Raw genomic sequence first — 21,998 nt, forward strand, 5'->3', positions numbered from 1 at the left:
AGTAGAAAACATGGCTAAGTACAATACTTATTTGTCTTTTACTGTACAGGCTCATAGAGAAAATAAAAAATACAGTCAAATAAAAGATTACAGGCCAAGCTTTGTTTTTGTATTTACATATATGTATAAAGTATACACAGCATTGAAACATAAAAAAATGAAACGTCTGCACTGTTGTGCACTAAAACACATTAAAATAACTTAATTCTGCTTTAAATAAAGCAAACATGAAAACCAAAGAAATAAAATGCCCAAGGTATTGAAAAATTCAGTTTGCAATGCTACTTTCCATTGTAAACTCCTCTGCCACTCTCACTAGCACCTTTTCCACATTACTTAAAATACTAACAAGGCCATCCCCAAGAACACTACATCATCTTAATAACTGCTTGAAAGGGATGAACTAATTTACAAACCTGGGCCAACTTAATCTATTTTTGATCCACAATAAATTAAAATAACTTAAGAATCCTTTACAGCTGTTTTTGTGGAAAAATGTATTAGTGCACAAAATCAGATAGTCGTTTTCCTGCAGCTTCCATGAATTTACTAATTTTAAAGCAAAATGTTTGTTGAATTTTATGTGGACTTCAAATGAATGTTTTAATATAGTGCTTAGAAAGCTAGGATTTTCCATGCCTCTCCACAGCTTCATAAAAACAGTCCTCATTAACTACAGATGTTAAACTCTGGACACTAAATTCTCTCTCTAAAATAGAGTTCAGATCCAGGTTTGCAGCATCAGAGTGACTGTCAAGGGATTGGTGGCGTTCTTGCATTGCCATTAGAGTTCCTCTGTTACGCTTTGTGCTGTTTACTTTTCTCTTCACTGGGCAGAAGTGGCCCCGCACGAGCTTTGGATGCTCTGCTATCTGGAAGCCATCTCCTTCCTCATTTTCAGCAGCCTGATCCCGTTCAGAGTCAGCACCGGGTTCCTCTGAGATCTTCAGCCGCTGGAACTGTATTTCAATGTCTTTTGTAGGGCTGCCTTTCTTTAGGCTCCTATAGTCCTCGTCATCATCATCATCATCACTGAGAATATCGGATTCTTTGACAAGAACATTAGAAAAGTCGGATGCAGTGGTCTCTGTGTGTTTATTGGGAGATGAATTTTTGGGCTCCTGGATGCTCTCAGAAGTGTGGCAGCTGCTGCTCTGAGTGCTGCTGCTCAGGCTGCACTCATCAGAGTCCTGGAAGGTGCTTTTCCCCTGGTCACCGTTCCACTCGCTACTGGATGAGTTCTTCAGTACCTTCAAGGATCTTGTGGAAGCTGTGCAGAATAAAAATGCAAGTTTATTTTTGCAGCAAAGCATCAGCTGGTTATACCTTTTATCTTAAGATCCCACTTATGATGGCAATGTACATAGTCATTCCAAGTCAGATGTGCCAGCCCTCTGATACTGACAGTGTGATTCCATGTCACAGTTTTCATTACACCTATCCCAGGGCTCTGTGCTTGCTTTCACGTGTAATACATATAAAATCCTCCAAAAAGTGTAGTTACAATTACACACTTCTGCAGGAAAGAAAGACTAACTCAGGTACCTTGAGCACTGGAGGGCCAAGATGTAGGCAGAAGTTGAACTGAACTGTTCCAGATCCTGTGATGTTAAGGGGATTTTATAGAGAACTGATCAGACAGAGACTTGAAATATTAGTAACTACTCATTTAACTAAAATGTCTGAAGCGTGTACTTAATTACAGTAACAGCTGGGATGCAGATTTAATGCATTGAAAGAAGCAAGACCCCTGCCTTCTACCAGTTGTTTAAGCTATAAATGTTATTAGGGCTGAGTTACTACAGGGAACCCAGAGGAAAGAACATTAATATTGTATGCCAAAGGGAGTCTGTTCCTTCCCAGCAAAGTTAATTTGGGCCTTATTAAGTCTTCTCTAAAGAGAGCTAATGACACATCACAGTACAGGGAGAAGGGATAGCAAGCCTGCTTATCTCCTCTAGCCCTTGTCACACACTGAGTGGTAGAGAAACTACTCCTGCTCCAGTCCAAAAAAAAAGAAATGGGCTTTGTGGGTCTGACACACGACACTCTATGGTCACGGTAATAATTGTGAACTCCCTAGCAGCACGGGAGTCCAGACAGTTCAGTTTTCACTTGAGAAGGTGTTTCTTACCCAGTTTGGCTGTTGCAGGTACACGATTCTTGAGTGGGATGAGGCGATCTTTACATGTTTTCTCCAGTGGTAGCTCACATTTTATGTGACGTCTGAAATTCTCACGCAGAATAGAACGGATGACCTTCACAATGTTAGTCTTGTTCTCAGAATCACTGCAAGTTTAAGAAAACACAGAACTTAATTTTCCTCTCTGAAGTAAGACACTGGGATAAAATGTTCCCAATTCCTTTCTCCTGATGTGCTTTAGTGCAGTGTTTTTATTCAAAATTTTGCTTTAGTAGTGGGTTTGCAGCTATCATAAAATCATAGATTGTTCTGGGTTGGAAGGAACATTAAAGATCCTCTAGTTCCAACACCCCTGCCATGGGCAGGGACATCTTAACATTGTTAGAGATTTCACACACCTTGTGTTTTGAGATCTTGGTTACTTCCTCTTAGAAAATGACATGAAAGGTAAATTCTGTATGAGGGAATCACCACTGTAAGTGGTCTTTATGAGAAAGTAATCTCTGTTAACCAACTGAGATAACTGATATAACCCGTTACTTTGCCCATGCCATACAGGAACTTGTGTTCCTGTATCTGCAGATTTCTGACATTGGATCACTGCACCTAATTTACCCATATAAATTTGTTACACTTCATACAGTTAAAGACTGGCATAGTGCCTGGCTTCAAATAATGAGCACCTCTTCAAAACTGCTGATGCAAAGGTCACATGGGACAAAATATTTTCTTTGTTTTAAAATTCCATTAATGTGATTTGTGAAATACAACCTGCATGTAAAACTTACCTGCTGCACAACTGAAAAATTGTTTCTGGCCTGCCTTCTAGTTCTGACTTGGTGTGAATCAGTTCCCAGATACAGCTGTTCTCTGTTCCTATGCATGGAAGAAAATGTTACTTTTGCATAACACTCCACAAAACGTTTGGCATTAGAAAGACCAGCTTAGAGCTCCCCCAGTCTCCTGAAGGCAGTGTTAATTCAGCAATGTGTGAAGCTACAGAAGATCTCACCCAAGGTGGAACCCAAGAGAAAGTCCCCTGAGCTCTCTTGTTGCGGCAGCCTAGCACTGCCTTTGGTAACTTGGAGAGTTGCTTTCCCCCATTCTTGCTGCTTCTCCCTGTCTTCCACCCTCAACAGGCCTTCACCCAGGTGTGCTCTAAAGACCTTGTGACACTTTACAAAACATACAGAAGTAGATAGGACCATAAAGATCAGCTTGAAAATAAACCCACTGCCCTCTACTACCATGAATTGCAGTCAACTCTCCTGTGTTTGAAAAAACATGAGGATCAGCACATGCACAGCATCAGGGTGTCACCAGAATGTCAGCTGTGGTAAACCACCTTCCTTTTATTGGGGATTTCCATTCTGTCATTCCTTCACATCATGTTAAGATGTAATGATGCACAGAAGTCAACATACCAAATGAAGACAGTCTGTAAATGTATCAAGCCTGTACCCCCTGAGTGCAGAGATAGATAGTATTTTCTCTACACCTGCCTGTTTCCAGAGGCTCCAGAAAGACATCTGGAAGAAGCAGTATTACAGAATCCCAGAAAAGCATTCAATCCTAAAGTATTTACTGCAAGAGAGTTACCTGCTGTATTCCCCAGTCGAACTTGAAGAGCAGATAAAGGAATGAGCCAACGAAATTTAAATGGATCCAAGTCACCATAATTATGTGCAGCACGAACATTAGTAGGCTGTAAAAAGCAAACAAAGGATATTTCTGAGAAGTAGAAAAAGTGGTGGTGTTTCATGCTACTCTTAAAAGACCTGCCTCTAAAGAAAAACTAAATTCATTAAACTTTCCTTCACTACCTTAAAATGTGCTTGTATATGTAGTTGAAATAGTGATAGACAAAACCTTTGGAATTCATAATAGACTTTTAAAAGCCATTTGATTTCAACGGATAAAAATAATACATTGCCTATAAGTACTACCAGGGAAGAAGTTTCCTATGAAAGAACATGCAGGCTGTTGATCAGCAGAATACCTTAATCATATAGCTGCTGCTGCTACTTTTAGAGCCCCTCCATCTGTTACAATGAGCACAGTGCAGTACATCACCTCTGGTACTTGGAACATACAACTTGCTACCTGACTTCCACATTTCAGGTCTGTAAGTGGGTTGAGAGAAGGTTATGCCTATAATGTCCCTTTTCCTTTCCTTCCAGGATGATCAAGAGCTGGTAAAACAAAGGTCTTTCACCTACACCCTGTGGTAAGGTAGGCCATCACAAACGCAATCTGGAAGAATTAATGATTTCTGCATGGCAATGTTTCATATTCCACCTGGTAAAACTAACATGGGGCTCACACAGAAGATGCTACTGCTTATTAAATAACAAAAAAATATTTATTGCTACACAGATACTGAGCACTTGTTTTAGCAGGGATAGCCAGAATTCCAGCCTAGCAAGGGAAAGTGCTGTTTCACGTCGGTCACTCCCCCTTCAACACTGGTATGGTCCATCTCCCATTGCAGTTATATGCTGAACACCCACCACCTCCAGTGATACCAGACTTACCATTTTCTTCTTCAATTTGTAGTTCTCCTTATACACCAGTATTACAGCCCTCTTAAAAACTAAAAAGAGAAAGGAGAAAAAAGAAAAAGGAAAACTGCTAATTATAGGCATAATATCATAATATTCAATGAAAATACTATCTTGGAGAAGCTGATTATTATAGTCATGGGAATGTGAAGGCTGAGATAAGCAAACATTGAAAAGCATTTTCCCTGTATTAAGATGACGACTGTGTTTCTCACCCTGCACATTCTTGCAGTGGCAGTATTCTTCCTTCAGATTTTGTTCCAGACATTTAGGATGAAGCCATTCTGTACATTTATTCTGAAACTACCAGCAACCACCTATCTCCTGTAAGTCTTCACATAAACAAAATACAGCAGATGTAGGTTAGATGTAAACATTTTCTTTCTGCAATCAGTGGACATTTTCAAGTGGACCAAGGGGCCTACAGCCAGAGAGTGCTGTGAAGGACACAGTCTGTTTTTCCTGCAGTTCAGCATTTCTTTAATGCATTTCTCAGACATCTCGATTCCTACTTTTCCTTCTGCAAGAATTCTCTGGCTTCCACAAAATCCAACTGGAGTGTCTCACTAACTTATCTAGTCTTTCAGACTCCAGGGAGACAGGGGCTCAGGGGCATTACTCTCATCTGAAAGGAGGAACAGAAACACTGAGGCATTGAAGTTGCAGGTGAACTAAGGGATGGCTCTTCAGAGCCATCCTAGATCCCAGATTGGTTGCTAGGGCAGAATTAGCTCTATCCCTGCTCATGCATCCATGTTTCCTTCCAGAGGAGAGAAGGACAATAGTATGAATGCAGGATGCAGCCACAGCAAGCACAGTATTAACCCCAGAGCTTGTCACCTTACTTCAGTTCTACATACTGGATGCATTTTCTAAGCTGCCTGCAGAGAGTTCAAAGTGAGAATAATCAGTTTCCCAAGTGGCAGGTGACCAGTCCAAGCTAAGAATCAGGCCCAGAGTCCTTTTATTCATACAAGTCCTGCTGGGAAGTGTCCAGCATATGCAGATCACTGAGAAGCTCATCCAAGGAGCCTGGTAGGTAATTTCTGTTTGTTCTTCTGTATGAAGCATCCCCTCTCCTAACCATGTTTCCCAGGGAAGGAGTGCCCTGAGAAACTTGTCTATCATCAGTCTGGAGTTCTTCTTGAAGGTGTTTATCCACTGAAATATTAGAATAATAATTGTTTTAAGAAATGGACACTTGTTTGTATGCTCTCATTTCCACATCAGGTCTCAGGTTAAAATAATCTGGATGGGGATTTCAGTGCAGTAGCCATAAAGCAGAAGTTAGTCTGAATTCACAAGAGTAGAAAAAATCATGATTTTCCCACAAGCCTCCTTTCAAAGCTTCATTTAACAGATTGTTCTAAAGACTCTAATATTGCCCCTTGAAAATCACTGATTTCTATAGTTTAAATATAGGCAAGACAGCAGCTGAGGGTGGCTCACAGAGCAAACAGTACCAAGCAAATAAATAGAAACTTTTTTCATGTTAGAAAATACACCTATGTGTTTTTTCAGATATAAGTCCACCCTAGATATCACATGACTACAGGGAAGGGAGTTTAGGACTTTTATCCTGTGAGAAGATGTAATGTGGCAGTCTTCAGATTTGAAAGCGCAGAGTCTTTGAGGAAGGCACTTACCAAACACTGTAAGTTCAAGGTCTTTCCTTGCTTTGCCCAGCGATGGGAAAGGATTCAGCCAGGTAACTGCAGAATGCATCAGAAGTTCTCCCATTGAAAGCTCTGTCACCTGTATTAAATTATAACAGTAGATAATATAAATAATCAGTATAAATGTATGTATCAGTGCTGCATTTTACAGATATGTAAAGCAATCAGTACACGTCAATAACTTTAAGGTCTACGTTTTCTGTATTTATGTATAGAAAGAGATCTTCACTACAGCAGGAAAAGTGTGAGTAATCCCCTTTTTTAAAACAGGTTACAACTACACAAAGTAGTAGCCCCTAAGTTATGGAAGCTGGATAAGTTCTTACTATTAATAACTTAGAAGAATATTAAGCTGATCTGGTAATCTTACACTTACATAGAGACAGTTGTGAACTGCCTGATATGTTAGCTGTAAGGATCTTTAATTTCTATAGAGTAATTAGTACTAATGACACTGCCAATGGCAGAATTAATGGAGGTCTTGTACTCTGAGACTCCTTTCTTCTGTGGGACACAACACAATGCTGAAGAATATGACAGGCTGTCAAGTTTTGTTTCCCCATAAATTATGAGAAAACAGGTAGTCAACAGGGACAATTTGACTTTTACTAGCAGGAAATGAAACAACTGAGAAGACATCTCTCATATCTGATGCCCAACTTCGCAGATTTGATCTGCTTAGTAATTGATACACATGGCGAAGTTGAAGCCTTGCTGCCCCAGTTCTGGGAGATGACTGCACACAGTCTGTATAACTAATGGGTTTTGCTCTGACAAATACCCATGGATGCCTCAGCACTGGAAGTGTAGAGAATGACAATAACAGACCTTAATGTGAAATCCATGGAAGTGCCATTTTCATTTATACGGGTGAAAAAATATGTTAAGAATTTAAGAACTCAGGAACTCAACAGCATAAAATCTGAATGCCTTGGGGCATGGATAATCTCTGCAACATTTTGACAAGAGGAGTTCTTTTTCCTACTGAGAACTATGTCTACTCCTGCTCTCAATTCCTGTCAATCCAGAAGGCGGCCCTGGCAGCTGTCTGAAAATTTTACCATAACCCACTGACAGAAAGAAACTTGACAAGCAGATACAAAACAGAAGTCAAAATATTAAAGGAGAATAGAGCAAGCCCAGCACAAGTAAGTTCCCAAAATTTCCTCAGGAAGAGATGAAGCCCCAACAGCAAGCTGGATAATGCTTCAAGAGTCAATGCAACGTGTTGTTTCTTCTCTTACCTCTTTCTCTGTTCCACTTTGATCTGCAACCAGTTGGTCAAATACAGTGCCATAATCTTCATATATCTTCTGCATCTCATTGATGTGACTTGCTACTTTTTCCATTGCCTTCAGTGCTTCTGTAAGGTTTAAAAATTTCATAGACAACTATGTAATTCATCTGTATTCTCTAAATATGGTAATCTTAAACTGAATTCCCCTTGAGGCACGTAAAATGATGTTGCCTTCCCAAGGTCTGGTGAACTGAATTCTAGTTCTGTATCAGTACTTTCTCATAGCAACAGAAGAAGAAATACTTCCTGGTCAGAATAAGTGAAAAATGAGCATGTGGTGTCTTAAGTGGCTGAAAAGGCTGCAATAAGCATTCCAGTGACAAGCCCCCAAGTGCATCAATATTTATAGCAGTATGATGGTAACCATGGTTAAATCTGGCATCTTGTAGATACAGGGCCACTAGGACCTCTGGAGTAATCTTGACTCATCCTAGAATAAGTTATCAAATGATCTTTAAGAGAAACAAATTGTTCTTGTCTCACCCCTGAATGGACAAAGAAATACAGTGTTAGGCTGTACAAATTCCTCATGGACTGTATACATGAAAGGCTGGTGGCCAGATTTTGTTTAAATTTTGTTTTCCAAACAAGAATGTCACTAGATTCCATTAGATTTTTGTGTTAATTCAAAATGGAATTGGACAGGGATACTGGGTTTCATCAATTCTTAGTGGTGCAGCGTTTTAGCAGTTTGGCATCTATCCTGACCTGCATATAAGTCCCCCCCCCCGGCTTGTCTGGGCAAGGGAACAATACTAGAAGCTTCTTCTGAAGAGTAAGAGCCTCATAAGTTTTTACTGACAACGTAGTTTGCCTGCATCCATTCTATGAAAACGACAATCGATCCATAAAATACATCTCTTGATTTTCATCCACGAGGTGCTGACAGACCTGAACTGGAATTTGCCAGGGTGAAGTCCCTAGAAAAGCAATCAACTCTAATGCATGTTAGACAAGTCTCTCTGCATGGGATGACTGCAAACATTTGACAAAGATCTCTTTGACACAAGCAAAAATCACAGAAAGACCTCAAACAACAAAGATTTCCGTCTGTGGTGCTCTTAAACTTTGACATATTTCAAGAACTAAATAATAACCACAAGATGGAGCCTTGGTCAGCGTTTCTCAAGTGGGTAAAAGCAACACCGTGACCTGACATGTTCCTGTGCATGAAGATAAAGACCCCAGTCCTACTTGCCATGGCAAATCCTGGGCATAACTACTTCTCAAAGGGACTTGGACATATCAAGCAAGACTTCTAGCTGAAGGAATGAAAAAAATACATATTCTTTTTAAGGAGAGGGAGGGAATTCTCTCTAGGTTTTTACAAGTTCTGTGCTATCTACCAGAATGCCTACGTGTATCTTCAGAAAGGGCAGGAAATTAAACCTAACTCATATTCATTCCTGTAGAAGAAAGGAAGTTACCTGTCAAATGATAATGCTCCTCACTCTCATTGTCTGTCAGAGACACCAGCTCTTTTAAAAGCAGAGGATATTTCAGCACTCTCTGAACAGGCTTTATGAGATACGACTCCAGTGTAGAAGAATGTTGCTTTGTGGGATTTCGAGCATCCAGAAAGGTCTTAAAGGCACTATCTGTTTTGGCTAGATGCAAATTAAAAAAAAAACAAAAAAACAAAACCAAAAACAAACAAACAAACAAAAAACCAAAGAAAACTCAGTTGAACAGAAGCTACAATAACTGGAAAACATGGAATGGCAACTTGAACCCAGCACCAAAACTCTCACCCTTTTCAGTGGATGGTTTACAGAGTAGTATACACTATTCCTTTCATAATAATTTCCTGCATTAAATAACATTCAAAAGGGCTGAGAAAGCAATTTTATGAAGGTGAGATTATTCCTCTAATTTTTCCACTGCATTGCAGTGAATGGCAGAGGCTGTTATTCCTGATTCATTCTACCATTTGTTGCTGCTTTTCTGGAGTCTGGGCCTGCAGACAGCACAAACTTGTGGAAGGTGTTTCTATAGCTCTCCAGGCTACTGCCTGGAGGTTACAAAAGGAATCTCATTCTTCAGGTCTATACCATACTTCAGCAGAACCTCTGATCTTAGATCTTCCTGTTGAAAGACACCTGATTAGTCCTTGTTTTATACCAATATTTATTCCTTGATTTTATCCAATATTCTATGCAAGTTGACAAGATTTGTTACAGTAGTTCACTGCAGTTTGAATTCATGCAAATGAATTACAATAATGAAGACAAAAAATTACCTCTCTCAAGAACTTTCTGAACTTTGATGTGGTTTGCACAGAAGCCACTGTAGAGTTTGAAGTGGTCAGCATAATAGAGAAAGGAGCCTCCAAGGGAAAACAGCAGTTTCTGAAATCAACACAATCAAAAAATTAATTCACTACTAGAATCCTAAATAAATATTCAGGCACACAAGAAGCAGACTCAGTGGTGAATTATCTACCATCTTTCTATACATATTTCATATTATATATATACAACATGAATATACTATTGGTAGCAACTTGATGATATTTTTGTATATTGCTGAGTATAAAGGTCAGCCTATTTAGCCATAGCCTGCAATTTTCTCCTTTCTTCCTGAGCAGGTATTCTGTTTTACTGTATATTTCAGGCAGCACAGGAACAAAAATCAGCAAACATATAACTATGTTGTGCTGGGAAAAATACATGAGCCATAGGAAGCAAGGCATAAAAGTGCCAAAGCCAGAAGGGACAGAGTAAAACAAATACAGGATTGCTTTCCACCTGTTTTCCTTTTTTCAGGCAGGTGGTAATTACAGGACACCTTGATGTTCTTGGATGAAGGGGAGGTTGGGAAGATGTGGGAGGGACTGAATCACAAGAAAGAGGTTTTTAGAAAAATGCCTCCCAAAGCAAATATAAGAAAGAGGAGTAATGAGGGAGGAGGAAAGCAGCCCTCTTCCCCTCTTTTAATCAATGTTTGCTCCACAAAATGCAGCAAGTGTTCAGGAGACCTGCCAGCAGTTGTGTTCAGTCCTGAGCCAGTGACTCCATCATCAGGGAATTTACTCCCTCCACTCAGGACAGGTACTGGGTGATGTACAGCCATTTACACTTCGCAGGCCCTCTTCTTGCACTTCAGAACATGGGAAACTCATGTGGCATTCAACAAAACCAGCTCCCAGTCTGTAGTGGGCTAGCTGGGCATAGCAGGGAGAAGCAGGGCAGAATTCAGCACAGTGACAATAAGGTTTCTACAAAGGAGTTCTGCCTCACGAACACAGCCAGTTTATCGTGCACTCCAAGTCTATGCTGCCTTTTCCCATGTCACAACTTCTGCCACGGGAAGGAGGAAGATAAGACCATGAAAAATAGCACTTATCTTTCATTGCTGAATAGAAGTCTGTAATCCAAAGTAAAGCTTCAAACATAAAAGCAACCCTATGAAATTCTGAAGAGTCAGAAACTTCTTAAAGCCATATTTTCACAAATATTTGCAGGCACACTATAAAGTATGAAATGATGAAATATTTACCCGGAACTGAGATGGTGTTTCCAATGTATTAAAATCTGAAGAAGAAGATATTCCATCTTCAAGGGTCTCCAAAAACACCTTCTGGAAATCCAGCATTTCTGGCAGGCTGCCAAACAAGGACTCCATCTGTGGAAAACATGAGGCTGTGAAGTACAGCACTCCATGGACCTAAAAGTGGTCTTTTGAAAACAGTGGACTAAGGAGATGTAACACACAGAGAGACTGCAAAGGCCAGTAATGTCTTTGTCAATACTCTTCAAACAGGTGTTATAAAAAATTCATACAGAAAGTGAAGGTTTGTCAGCAGTTATTTCAGAAGAACAATTACCCTTTAAGAAAAGGAAGTGATGCACACACCAGACAGAAAGGCACTGACTGCTGTCATTCCTATTGACATCTTTTTTGTTTGCTTTTTCTGTCATGCTCTAAGCAATGAAAAATCCAGGTGCCAAGGTCTTAATCCGTAAAGAATGAAAAGGACATTTTTCAGCTATTCCCTCACCTCATCCTGAGTAAGGAAGGTTTCTTTTTGAAGAGGCTCCAAGTATAGCTCAAAGAGACAGCTCAAGTCCTGCAAGAAAGAATGTTTGTTCACTTTTTATGCAACATTTTGAAACTATTCATTATGCGGTAACCCTGAGAGAGGGGTAAGTTTGGAGAATGAATTTAAGATACAACTCCTTTTCAGTAACAAAATCACCTCCATGTTAACACTGAAATTACTGTTAAATTGGACACACACTGATTTCAGGGTAATGTTTTTGTTTCATCTTTAAGGCTTTAAAACTTTTTAATAAAAAATCATGTTTTAGCCTAGCATGAGGAAGAAATGTTACAGATGATGGTTTTCTAATGAGTCTATCCGTATGAACAGCATCAAATGTTTTTAACATATATGTTAAATAAATGATATAAATAGCCACTTATTTAAACATCTGCAGTAATATTCAGAACAACATGTAGCATTTTAAAACCCTATAAGTTATTGAAGTGTTCAGTTATGTTGTCAGGTAGGTGTGACCAAGGGCTTTTTCAGTCACTTCTTCAGAGAATTGGTGCCACTTTTGAAGACTTACTACCCCACACCAAAGCATGACAGCCGGGCTGGGGCCCACTATGAGGCTTTCCAACCTCTAGAGACACATCAGAAGTTCTGTGTAGAAGCAGCTCCGCAAGAATGCCATAACAAATATGTGCAACCTGCCAGGATTTTTCCTGATGCAAAATTTAATATATATATATCTGTGGCCTCCATGGTCAGGCTTTGTTCAAGCGATTCCTCTAAAAGAAACATCAGGTGGACATAAATGAGGGTCCAGCATGTCTGTATTAGTGCATTGGTGGATGAACAAAGTGTTTTCTCTTCCACAAACATTATTGCAGCAAGTACTGATATCTGTAAATACAAGTTTTGAGATCCAGAAAAGGAGATCCGATGCCTTCTTGCTGGAGGTAAATGAAATCAATGTTTTCATGTTTCTTCTGGCATCCAGTCACATGATTTTAGGGTTTATAAAAAGAAGAGAGATACCTTGAACAAATTACAGACTTATCAGTCAGAAGAGAAGTAACTTCCATGTGATGCTACAACTGGAGTTGTGCCTTTTAGCTTTGCTGATTGAAAACTAATTGTGCACTGTTTTCCACGATTAAACTCTTCTTTCTCATTTTTAGGAGACTACTTTGTTCTTCTACAAGATTTATTTTCATCTTGAAAACAGGGGAGACATCCTCTGGAAAACCCTTTTTTTTGCAGGTATCTTCTCCCCACAAATGACCACTCTCCAATGTGACTACAAATTGACTACAACTAATGCTACTACATCAAATCCTACAGCCTCAGCTACAGGAGCAAGTCTGCCAGAAAAAACAGGAGTAATTAGATAAGGAAACTTTGGAGGTTATGGTCCTTATGGAAGACTGGTTATATAAAGATAAGCTCAGAATATGTTAGGACCATCCATAAGTCATGGTCAGCCTCAAAAACAAGGCTGCAGTGAGCCACACTTTTTTTTTTGTTTTTTACCTTGACGTAAGATTTCTCAGTGTCCATAAGTTCTTGGATGACTTTCCTCAGTCTGTCTGCATCAGAAAGGTGGCGAGCCAGTGGCCGTGGAGGTGGATCCTGGTTGTCCTTCTGTCCGTCCATATTGCTGGCTTGGACTTCTTGGAAGTTTCGGCACAACGCACTGATCTGTTCTGCACTCTGGTAAGTGAGAAGAAACAGGCAAGCAACGATGTTTTAGAATACAAGTTGTGATACAATTATTTCTAAATTCCTCCAATATTGCTCCTGTTCCAAATTCAGGGGCCAGAGCATGCCATTGATTTTTTTCAGATGTGTATCTTGACACCTTTGAGCAGCTTTAATTTATAGCAGAACCAGATCAGAGCAGTAAAAATAATTTAAAATTTGCTAGTGATTTTCCAGCGCAAATTATATTCAGTCTTCAGATACATGCTCATGGAATGCAAAAGATGAGAGCGCACTCGGATACATCCCATACTAGCATCACACCATTTTCCACCCAGCATCACACGACACTAGCATCACACCGTTTTCCACCTCTCTTATTTTTGGTGGACCACGGTGTATCCGAGGACACAACTATGTCTCAGGATCTTTTGCTTTCAAAAAAGGCAAATGGTACCTAAATAGTTGAGACTCTTTAGAAGAATGATTAAAACAGAATAAAAAAAAAGAAAAAAAACCAGAAAATTTTCAAGCAAGGTAGGAATTGAAGATAGAACAACATCAGTTAATCTTGTACGGCAAAGTTGGAAGATAAGGAGATATTTCTGACACTATGAAATAGTTACATAATTTGCTCTTGTATTAGTATTGCACCACTAATATCCAAGAACAACTTTGCAGGTAATGATCTTCAAAGCTTAATTTTAAAATTATTTCACTGTTCTCTTTCTTACATGGTGTTTCCCTGAAAGCTAAAACATCACTATCATTACCCAATTCTATGTTAACAGCATTTGGTATCCACATCTTTGTACTACATGAAACAATTCTTCTTCAGTGCTTCTGTCATTCAGACACCTGCACAAACTGGACAGTCGCATATGCTGTGCCATTTATCACCTTGTATTTAGCAAGCGCATTCAAATGAGGACTACATGAATGCTGCCTTATTTTATGTGTAAGTCTTGTTTCAGTGATGATATCAGGACACGAGTGCATTTCAGAACTGTCTTAATTTGTACTAATTTATTCATAAGCTGTTTCAAGTGATCATTTTTGGGTGTCCTGATTCACCACTGATTACCTGTGTAGCTTGGTTCACCAACATCCTAGGCCATCAAATGAACAAATGCAAAAGTTAACCTGAAAATGAACTGAGCTATACAAAGTCTTAAGTAAGTGGAGGCTAAATGGACTAGGAATATTTAATCTCAGCCATTCCTGTGATAAAACACCTATATGATGAAAATAAATGTTAAATGTCAGATATTTGCCATGTAGTCCATATCACTCTGTAGCTTCCCAGCTCCCAGTTTTGAAAGATGCCACCACTGAAAAAAAAATGAAGTTACTTTATTCACTGATATGTGCAACCAGCTTCATAATCCAGTATAATGACAGCTTTCAGGACTATGAAATTTAGATACATTTAGTATTTTCAACACTTATTAAGACCCAAAAAAATGCAATATAAATTGAATGGTATTTGTTAGAATTACAATTCCACACTGATGGAATACATTTAAAAATCATAGTCAGTCTATGACACTGAAATTAGTTAGTGGTTTGCAAACAAATAGTTTAGGAAGTGGGGTGGGTGTGTGGGGGTTATTTTAAAGCAGCTTCTAAACAACTGAATGCCAAAGCACTTCAGTTTTCTTTTCTTTGTTTCTGGTGTCAGAAAGGTTTGCATTTGTATCAGAATGTTTCAGATTTTACACTCCCTACAGCTCAAGATGTTCGTGGGCAGCTTGATTTACATGAGCCTGATGACTGATCAAGGACACTGGGATCAAGCATGCAAGGCAGCCTATTGAAAGCAAGTCACAAGCATCATCATCAGGCACAAGGAAGAGTTAGGAGTCCTTTATTCCCCCTCAACCACCTTTGCATATAGAGCAGGCAGACACTGGGGAACATGCTGTTTCTACATCCCCTTGAGTTTTGGGGTCAGTGCTGCATCTGTCACCAAGAATCACTGTATGGGAAAGCATATGGAAATAGATGATACTGCTCAACATAAATACTTCCTGATTGCCTAAGCAATATAATTTTGCTGCCAGAAATTGTTCTGCGTAACTGGCCTAAGCCCAAGGCACAGAATTACCACACAGGTACAGCCTGTGATTTTTGTAAACTTTAATATGTTCCTGAAATGTTTGTAAATTTGGCATTAAAAATATTGTCCTTGACCTCCCTGCTCATAGGATCTCGTCTTTCCCTTAAGTCTTGCTGCTCTGTGTCCTTCCCTTTACGGGAGTCTTCCAGACCAGGCAATATCCAGACCTCACTCTTTGTACCCACTGTGATATTTACATTTGAGTCAAAGCAAGCATGAAACGCTACTTGATCACGGGACAAATGTATTTCACATTCACTCATACAAATTGCATAGACCACAGAAGATGAAGGAACCCATTTTGCCAGTAGAACCACTGGTTCTTGACCAAGAGCCTAGTATAAATGAGAAACTTCATAGCAACAAGTAAGTAGAGAAGCATAAAACAATTCTTCCTCCATGTTTCTTCCCAAAACTCTCTTACCACCTAGGTCAGGATCTCTACCTTTTTTCCCTACTATTCTGGAAGCTACTTTCTGCCTCTGACACTAAACAATTTCTTGCTATTTTAAACAGTTTAAACCAGATCTTTTCTAGAAAGTCTCTAATGACAGCCCCTAGGACCACCTCTTTTATATCTTGCATGTGTGGGCAGGAGAAACTCAGCCTCTGCCCTGTATTTGGGATTGCCCTGTGGCTGGCATTTCAAAGCCAGCTGGGCATTCTGGATGTCAAACTAGGTAGGATGATCAAAACTATGTGCCCTTAAGCCAAGAAGTCTCAGAAGGAACCCCCTCTTGATACTACACACATCCACCGCTATCTTGAATTAAGGAGGGAATTAACCTTTAATTTGCAATGGCTAATACAGGCAGATATGACTCTCAGATGAAACTGATAAATTTTTCACACACACAGCTACTTTTATTTGCACAGGACCAAGACTGTTTGTACGTAGTAAGTGTTAAAAAATTTATTTATGCCAACTTTACAGTGTGCAGCTTATCAGAAGAAAAACATTTAAAGCAGTAAAAAGAAAAGTCCAGATAACTGACTACGGACAAGACTGCAAGGTAGCTGGGAACAGATAAAAGCTGAGGAGAAACTATAGTGGAAGCAGCAAAATTCCTCCAAAATCCATCACTTGAACTTATGTATGCCCCTTTCAGCAACATGTACAGGGGACTACAAGCAGCTTCAGCTTACCTTTGGCACTGAACAGCAGACAGATAAGGCTAAATACCCAAAAATTTAGATTAGAATTGCTAGAGCTGGGAAAGACAGATGGAGTTTATAGAAAAAAAAAAAAACACATATACTTGCATTTCAGGGAGAAGGAAGCTAAGAAGCACTGTGCTGATTTATCAGCCACATTTAGGATTTTCCAACAAGGCTGTATAAACCATTCTACAGATCTAACAGTCAGGGGAAGCAACCTCCTGCCCAATACTCTCTTGGTCTCTTAGAAAACAGAAGGATGTGTAGCCTGGAGAAACATTTCTTTCATCCCTGAATGTTTGAGACTCAGACTTAAGGTTCCACATCCTTTTGCAGGGAGTAATCTCTGTGACTGTGGACTGCTCAAAGTAATCTTTGAAGGGAAAGTTCCAGTCCACAGAGATGTCACCTTGACCCACAGCAGTCAACATCTGCAGTGGTGCTCAGCTTGTCAGATGGAGATGCAGCATATTCCACTTTCAATAATAGTTGGGATAAGAAATATTACAGATTATTCCCCTAAAGTGAGCAAAAAAGATACTCTTACAAGGAAGCCTTACAGATTTTCTTTGCTCCTTGTGGACAAGCATATCATCATTTAAGCCTGTGCTATCCCCACCAGAGTAACAAAACCCCATAAAATTAATCAGCAAGAGAGCAGAAGACATTAATCAGCAGTGGTTAAGAACTAGCACAACGATTTCATGGTTATCCTGTGACTTTCTACTGAATTATAGTGATTGAGCATAAATGCTGCACAAGGTCAATTAGTGTTACAGGGTCTCTGCATGCTGCTGTTTACTTTACCCTCATTTATAAGTATCATGTACTCCGCCAGCCTGTCAGGGTTTGTTTGAAACAGTGATGGAAAGGAATATTCTGAGTAGACTTAGAAAACTCAAGCTTAACAAGCTTAAGAAAGACTCCTTGGTGATGTGAAAGCCAGGCATGTCCTTTGAAGAGTTCTCAGGATTCAGCATCCTTGTGCAGGACACAGACAACATCTATGGGCTGGATCACCAATCCTTTGAACTCCCTACCCTAAGAGGAAACATGCTCAGAAACATCCTGCAGAGATAGATTAGACTTGTGCCCTCCAAAAATGAACAGCTAACATGTCAGCTCTGTCTGATGTATGTATTTCCAGGACAACTGAATGTACCAGTCAGCAGAAGAAATACAATTACATAGCAGAAGAAATAAAATTACATGGAATTTTGGGCAATGAACAACTAGCCTGAGATACCTTTACATCGCTCTCTCTGTGTAAAAGGAAAGCTCTTGGAGATGACCATCCCTTTTGTGTTAGAAGGTGTTTTTCTCCACAACAAAGGTAGCCCTGGTGTTGCCGTTTTTTTGTGGGCAAATCACTCTATGGGCATCTTTGGCATCTCCTCAAACTGGGAAGTACTTGCAACCAAGTAACATAAAAGGCTAGAAAGTTGCAGGCCTTAGCTTCCTTGAAGACCACAGAAAAAAGCTGCTTTATGTTACACACCAATACAGCACCTCGTTCCTCCAATTTGTTCATTAAAACTGAAAAATGCCAGCAGAGCTTTACTGAAAAATACACTGTAGGATTTTCACCACAGGTGTCTGGGCAAAAGTGCTGCTCAGATTTCGGCAACAGAAACTAAACCAAAGCAGTAGCCTCAGTCATTATTTATCTTCTGCTCCTTCTCCTTCTTTTCTCAACTTCAAGGCCACTCAGAATATGAAATTGTTCCAAACTGACAATGAAATCTTAGGAGTCTGTTTTGTTTCACTGTGTCTCTTGACTGTCTTTTAATTAAAACATTTAAAACTTTGCTGAAAGAAGGGCATTTTTTCAGTGTCTGCTCATATCCTTCATAGCAATAAGCAAAACATAGTTAGAGTTATGTTTTAAGGAGGGAGAAGCAAACCCTCTTCACCAAGGTATGAGAAGGAGCCCTGCTAGACACTACCAGATTATACAAAAGGTAAGGAATTAACAATGAACATTTGTCTTTGAGTTAGAATTTCCCAATTTCAGAGAGATTAAGGTTAGGAAATCAGCCTGTTAACACAATCAGATGTCACCAACCTCATTTAGAATTATCACAAATAGTATAAGAGGGAAGAGCTGCTGACCCAGTAATTCTTTCCAGAGAGCACAGGGTAAGGCTTGAAAGAAGGCTGAACATACAGCTGTGTAAAACAGCCAAGATGCAACCCCCGATGTGGTGCCTGAGCTATTGATATTTGCATGGTGGCAAACCTTCCTTCTCACCTGCCACAAGGACAGATGCCCATCTTTCTCCTTGAATACAGAAGAACCACTGGTGGTGACTGAGGCACTTGACTGAAACTCTTGTTATAAACCAAGACATGCATCAGGGTTCTGGGCCCAAGAGCCTGCACTGACAGGTCCCCAGGACAAGCAGCAAACACTGAGTGCATAGATGCTGTGCTCAGTTTCTCTAGAATCAGTCTCCAAAGTCATCTGACCCAACTCATACCAAAGTCAAAAGCAAAACAGAAGTGATTTCCATCGCAGGACACTAAATCCTGACTATACAAAATGTAAAGATGAGAGCATCAGGAAAACAAAAACAGGAACCATGACAGCCCAGGTCACAATAAAGGAGAGTCTCGTGAGGTAACATCAAAGCACACAATAAAAATTTTCCCAAACCCTGATTTTGTAAAAACACTGTCAGTTCTTCCTACCCCAGGTCCTTATCCTGATGTTGTCAATTTTAATGCAGGAGGCTCATGTATTTTTCTGCCACCTGTGTAATACATATATACAGCCTTCTTATATTTTGCCAGCAATACCTGGATTGTAGATCATATTTCCCCTCCCTATTTCCACAATACTAACTTAACTGTGAAAAAACAGAGAAACAGTTAAAATATTCATGCTGCAGTTATTTCAAAATTCACATGAGGAATCTTTTTAAAACCTTACTTCTTGTCAAAATATGGATCTTACTTAGTCCTTTCTCTGAGACATGCAAGAAATAACAATTTGCTTGAGCCCGGCAGCAAACAGTGCAGGCGACCAACCTATCCTTCCCTTCCCCCAACTTCAGAAACCCAAAAGCTTTTCCCATGCAGAGTACTGGTACAAACTCACCCAGCAACTACACATTGCCAGAATCCATAATTTGATTCCTAATGCTGGGACAGTCATTATTTATCAGGCACAGGCAGCTTGGATGCTCCTGCAGCCTCATCACCTCAGCCTAATTAAGCAGCACCCCCACGCCGCTGCAGAACTCACCACAGAGAGCATCCTGTGCAAGGAGCCGTAAGCTGCTGCTGCCTGCTGCTGGGTTTTGCGAGCCAGCGCTAAACTCTTCGCTCTGGTTTTACTCCTCCTGAAGGCGGGCATTGTGGCTTGTGAATACAAACTTTGCCAAAGGAAAAGGAAGGAAGCCACGGATGTTGTGATCCCCCACGAACACACCTTCCCTCTTCCCTTGCTGCACAAGTTTCTTGTTTGTGCCGATTAACAAAATTGGAGACGCTGACAACATCCCAAAGCAACAAGGCTAAGCAGAGTATGAGAGTACAGACAGACCTGCCATGCCTCCTTTATTGCTACAAATGAAGGAAGAAGATGCTAGATGAGATTTTTTTTATAAATAGCTTGATGTAGTGAGTGCAGGACGAAGTGCAGTTATGACAAGGGAAGATGGGTTTGATCTCCCCAGAAATACACCTGCCTCCCTGCCTGTGAAATTTACTGCATAAACAAAACATCAGGTGCTTTGAGAAAGTTAGCCAAATACCTAAAAATATCTAGAGGGTGCTGACTGCCCTGAAGGTCAGCATGATTTATCAATAGGACTGATGTTCTGTCAAGGGTATACACTGCTAAATGTTGTGGCATACAAATGCTCTTACAATGATAAAATGAAAAACAAACAGGCAGCTCTCTGGATGATTTCTTTATATAATTATGCTTGTCCTTTGTTTGAACTTTTTAGCCATAATTACATCAATAAAAAGAAATTTAAGATGAGCTCAGTAATAAATTCAGGCTTGAAAGTAAGAGTTCTGATGTTGACATATTTACACAAAACCAATTGGATCTACAGATAGATTACCCTAAGAACAATGCAGCTTTAAATAAAACATTATAGGACATGAAAACACTGAACTGAAGAGATAAAAGACTGACAAGCAATTCATTAATAAAAGGAGAACTACACCAGCGGCATAATAAAACACTGCAACTCCCATGTTGCCCTATCACAGCACTCCTACAGTGCAATGCAGTTGACCTGTAAGGCTTCATCCAACACTGCCCCTGGCAAACTCTTCTCTTGAACCCAAATGATACACCAAGCCTGGGTATCCATATTTTTGGTTACGTGTGCACTGCTTCTGAGGTTTCAAGGATATTCACCTTCATACAAGCAAGGGAATAACACAGCTTTCTCCTTTAATTACTGCAATTAAACTTACATCCATCTCTTTCCAAGTCATTAGCACAACTTGACAGCTCAGCATTTGCCAAACTGTACAGCTCAGTCACTGAGAGGCTGCCTATCAGAGGAAAAATGATGCTGGAGCCCTGAAACAACATGCTGCTGATAAGACATGCAGAACACAACATGGCAGCAGGAATCTTTCTCTTGGAGAGAGATATCAGGTTCACTGGGTGAGAAGACCATATAACAGAAAATTGAGGAAATGGCCTTGAAGGAGCAAGAGAGGTACTGCCTGCTCTCTAACATTTCATTTTTCAGTGGATGTACAATCTGGTTTAAAAATCCAAATTCATAAACTACTGTGCAGCATGTACAAGGCTACTGCTCTTATCCACCATTAGTGTTGCCTCTGCAGTAGTCCATAGATCCTAGGGATCCACAGAGCAAGTCTGAAGATAAGAAACAAAATTAAATAATTAGTTTGTGGAAATTAGAAGTTTACAGTGCTGTATATGGCATTTTAAAAATAACACAGGCCAGGTCACCAGATCCACGTGTATTAAGAGTATAACTATACTTTCTGGAGATGTACTGTTTCTTTGTTTCCTATCTGCATTAGTCGTGGCACTTTCAAGCTCTTTTTTTCTAATAGATACTTGTTAAAACACAGCTCATCCACTGGGACCAAGAAAAAAAAAAGGTTGCTAAATTTCAGGTCCAAGCAATATCGTCAATCTTGATGAAAAACAATGACAGGCCTTTTTAATTCCATATTAGGAAGTTATTCTTCCCCAGATTTGCTAATTAAGCCTGCATTATTAGCTAGCCATATGCCAGCTAAAAGATGTTACCAATTAACAGCTTTTTTTTAATGTGTATTCATTAGAAAAAAGACAATTATGTTTCAGTAATTTTTCCAACTCCTATTGAGGGACTTGGACAAATCAAA

At 39.7% G+C, this 21,998-nt stretch overlaps 1 protein-coding gene across 4 annotated transcripts in view; it reads right to left on the reverse strand.

Moving 5' to 3' along the window:
- Nucleotides 1-615: 615 nt before the first annotated feature.
- TIAM2 (TIAM Rac1 associated GEF 2) overlaps nt 616-21,998 on the reverse strand; it is an 87,815-nt gene continuing 66,432 nt past the window's right edge. For 3 of the 4 annotated variants that reach the window (XM_082303171.1, XM_082303174.1, XM_082303172.1), the window contains 12 exons: nt 13,202-13,381; nt 11,678-11,746; nt 11,176-11,301; nt 9,917-10,025; nt 9,105-9,284; nt 7,625-7,743; nt 6,351-6,459; nt 4,678-4,736; nt 3,743-3,848; nt 2,932-3,019; nt 2,135-2,289; nt 616-1,270 (listed from right to left, as the gene is read on the reverse strand). In XM_082303171.1, coding sequence (XP_082159297.1) covers nt 624-1,270; nt 2,135-2,289; nt 2,932-3,019; nt 3,743-3,848; nt 4,678-4,736; nt 6,351-6,459; nt 7,625-7,743; nt 9,105-9,284; nt 9,917-10,025; nt 11,176-11,301; nt 11,678-11,746; nt 13,202-13,381 — 1,947 coding nt within the window. In that variant the 3' untranslated portion in view covers nt 616-623. Of the gene's footprint in view, nt 1,271-2,134; nt 2,290-2,931; nt 3,020-3,742; nt 3,849-4,677; nt 4,737-6,350; nt 6,460-7,624; nt 7,744-9,104; nt 9,285-9,916; nt 10,026-11,175; nt 11,302-11,677; nt 11,747-13,201; nt 13,382-19,893; nt 20,236-21,998 lie in introns of those variants that run through there. The other variant, XM_082303173.1, reaches the window with a different exon arrangement.

The sequence above is a fragment of the Coloeus monedula genome (assembly GCF_965178545.1).
Source record: "Coloeus monedula genome assembly, chromosome: 2".
Classification (NCBI taxonomy): Eukaryota; Metazoa; Chordata; class Aves; order Passeriformes; family Corvidae; genus Coloeus; species Coloeus monedula.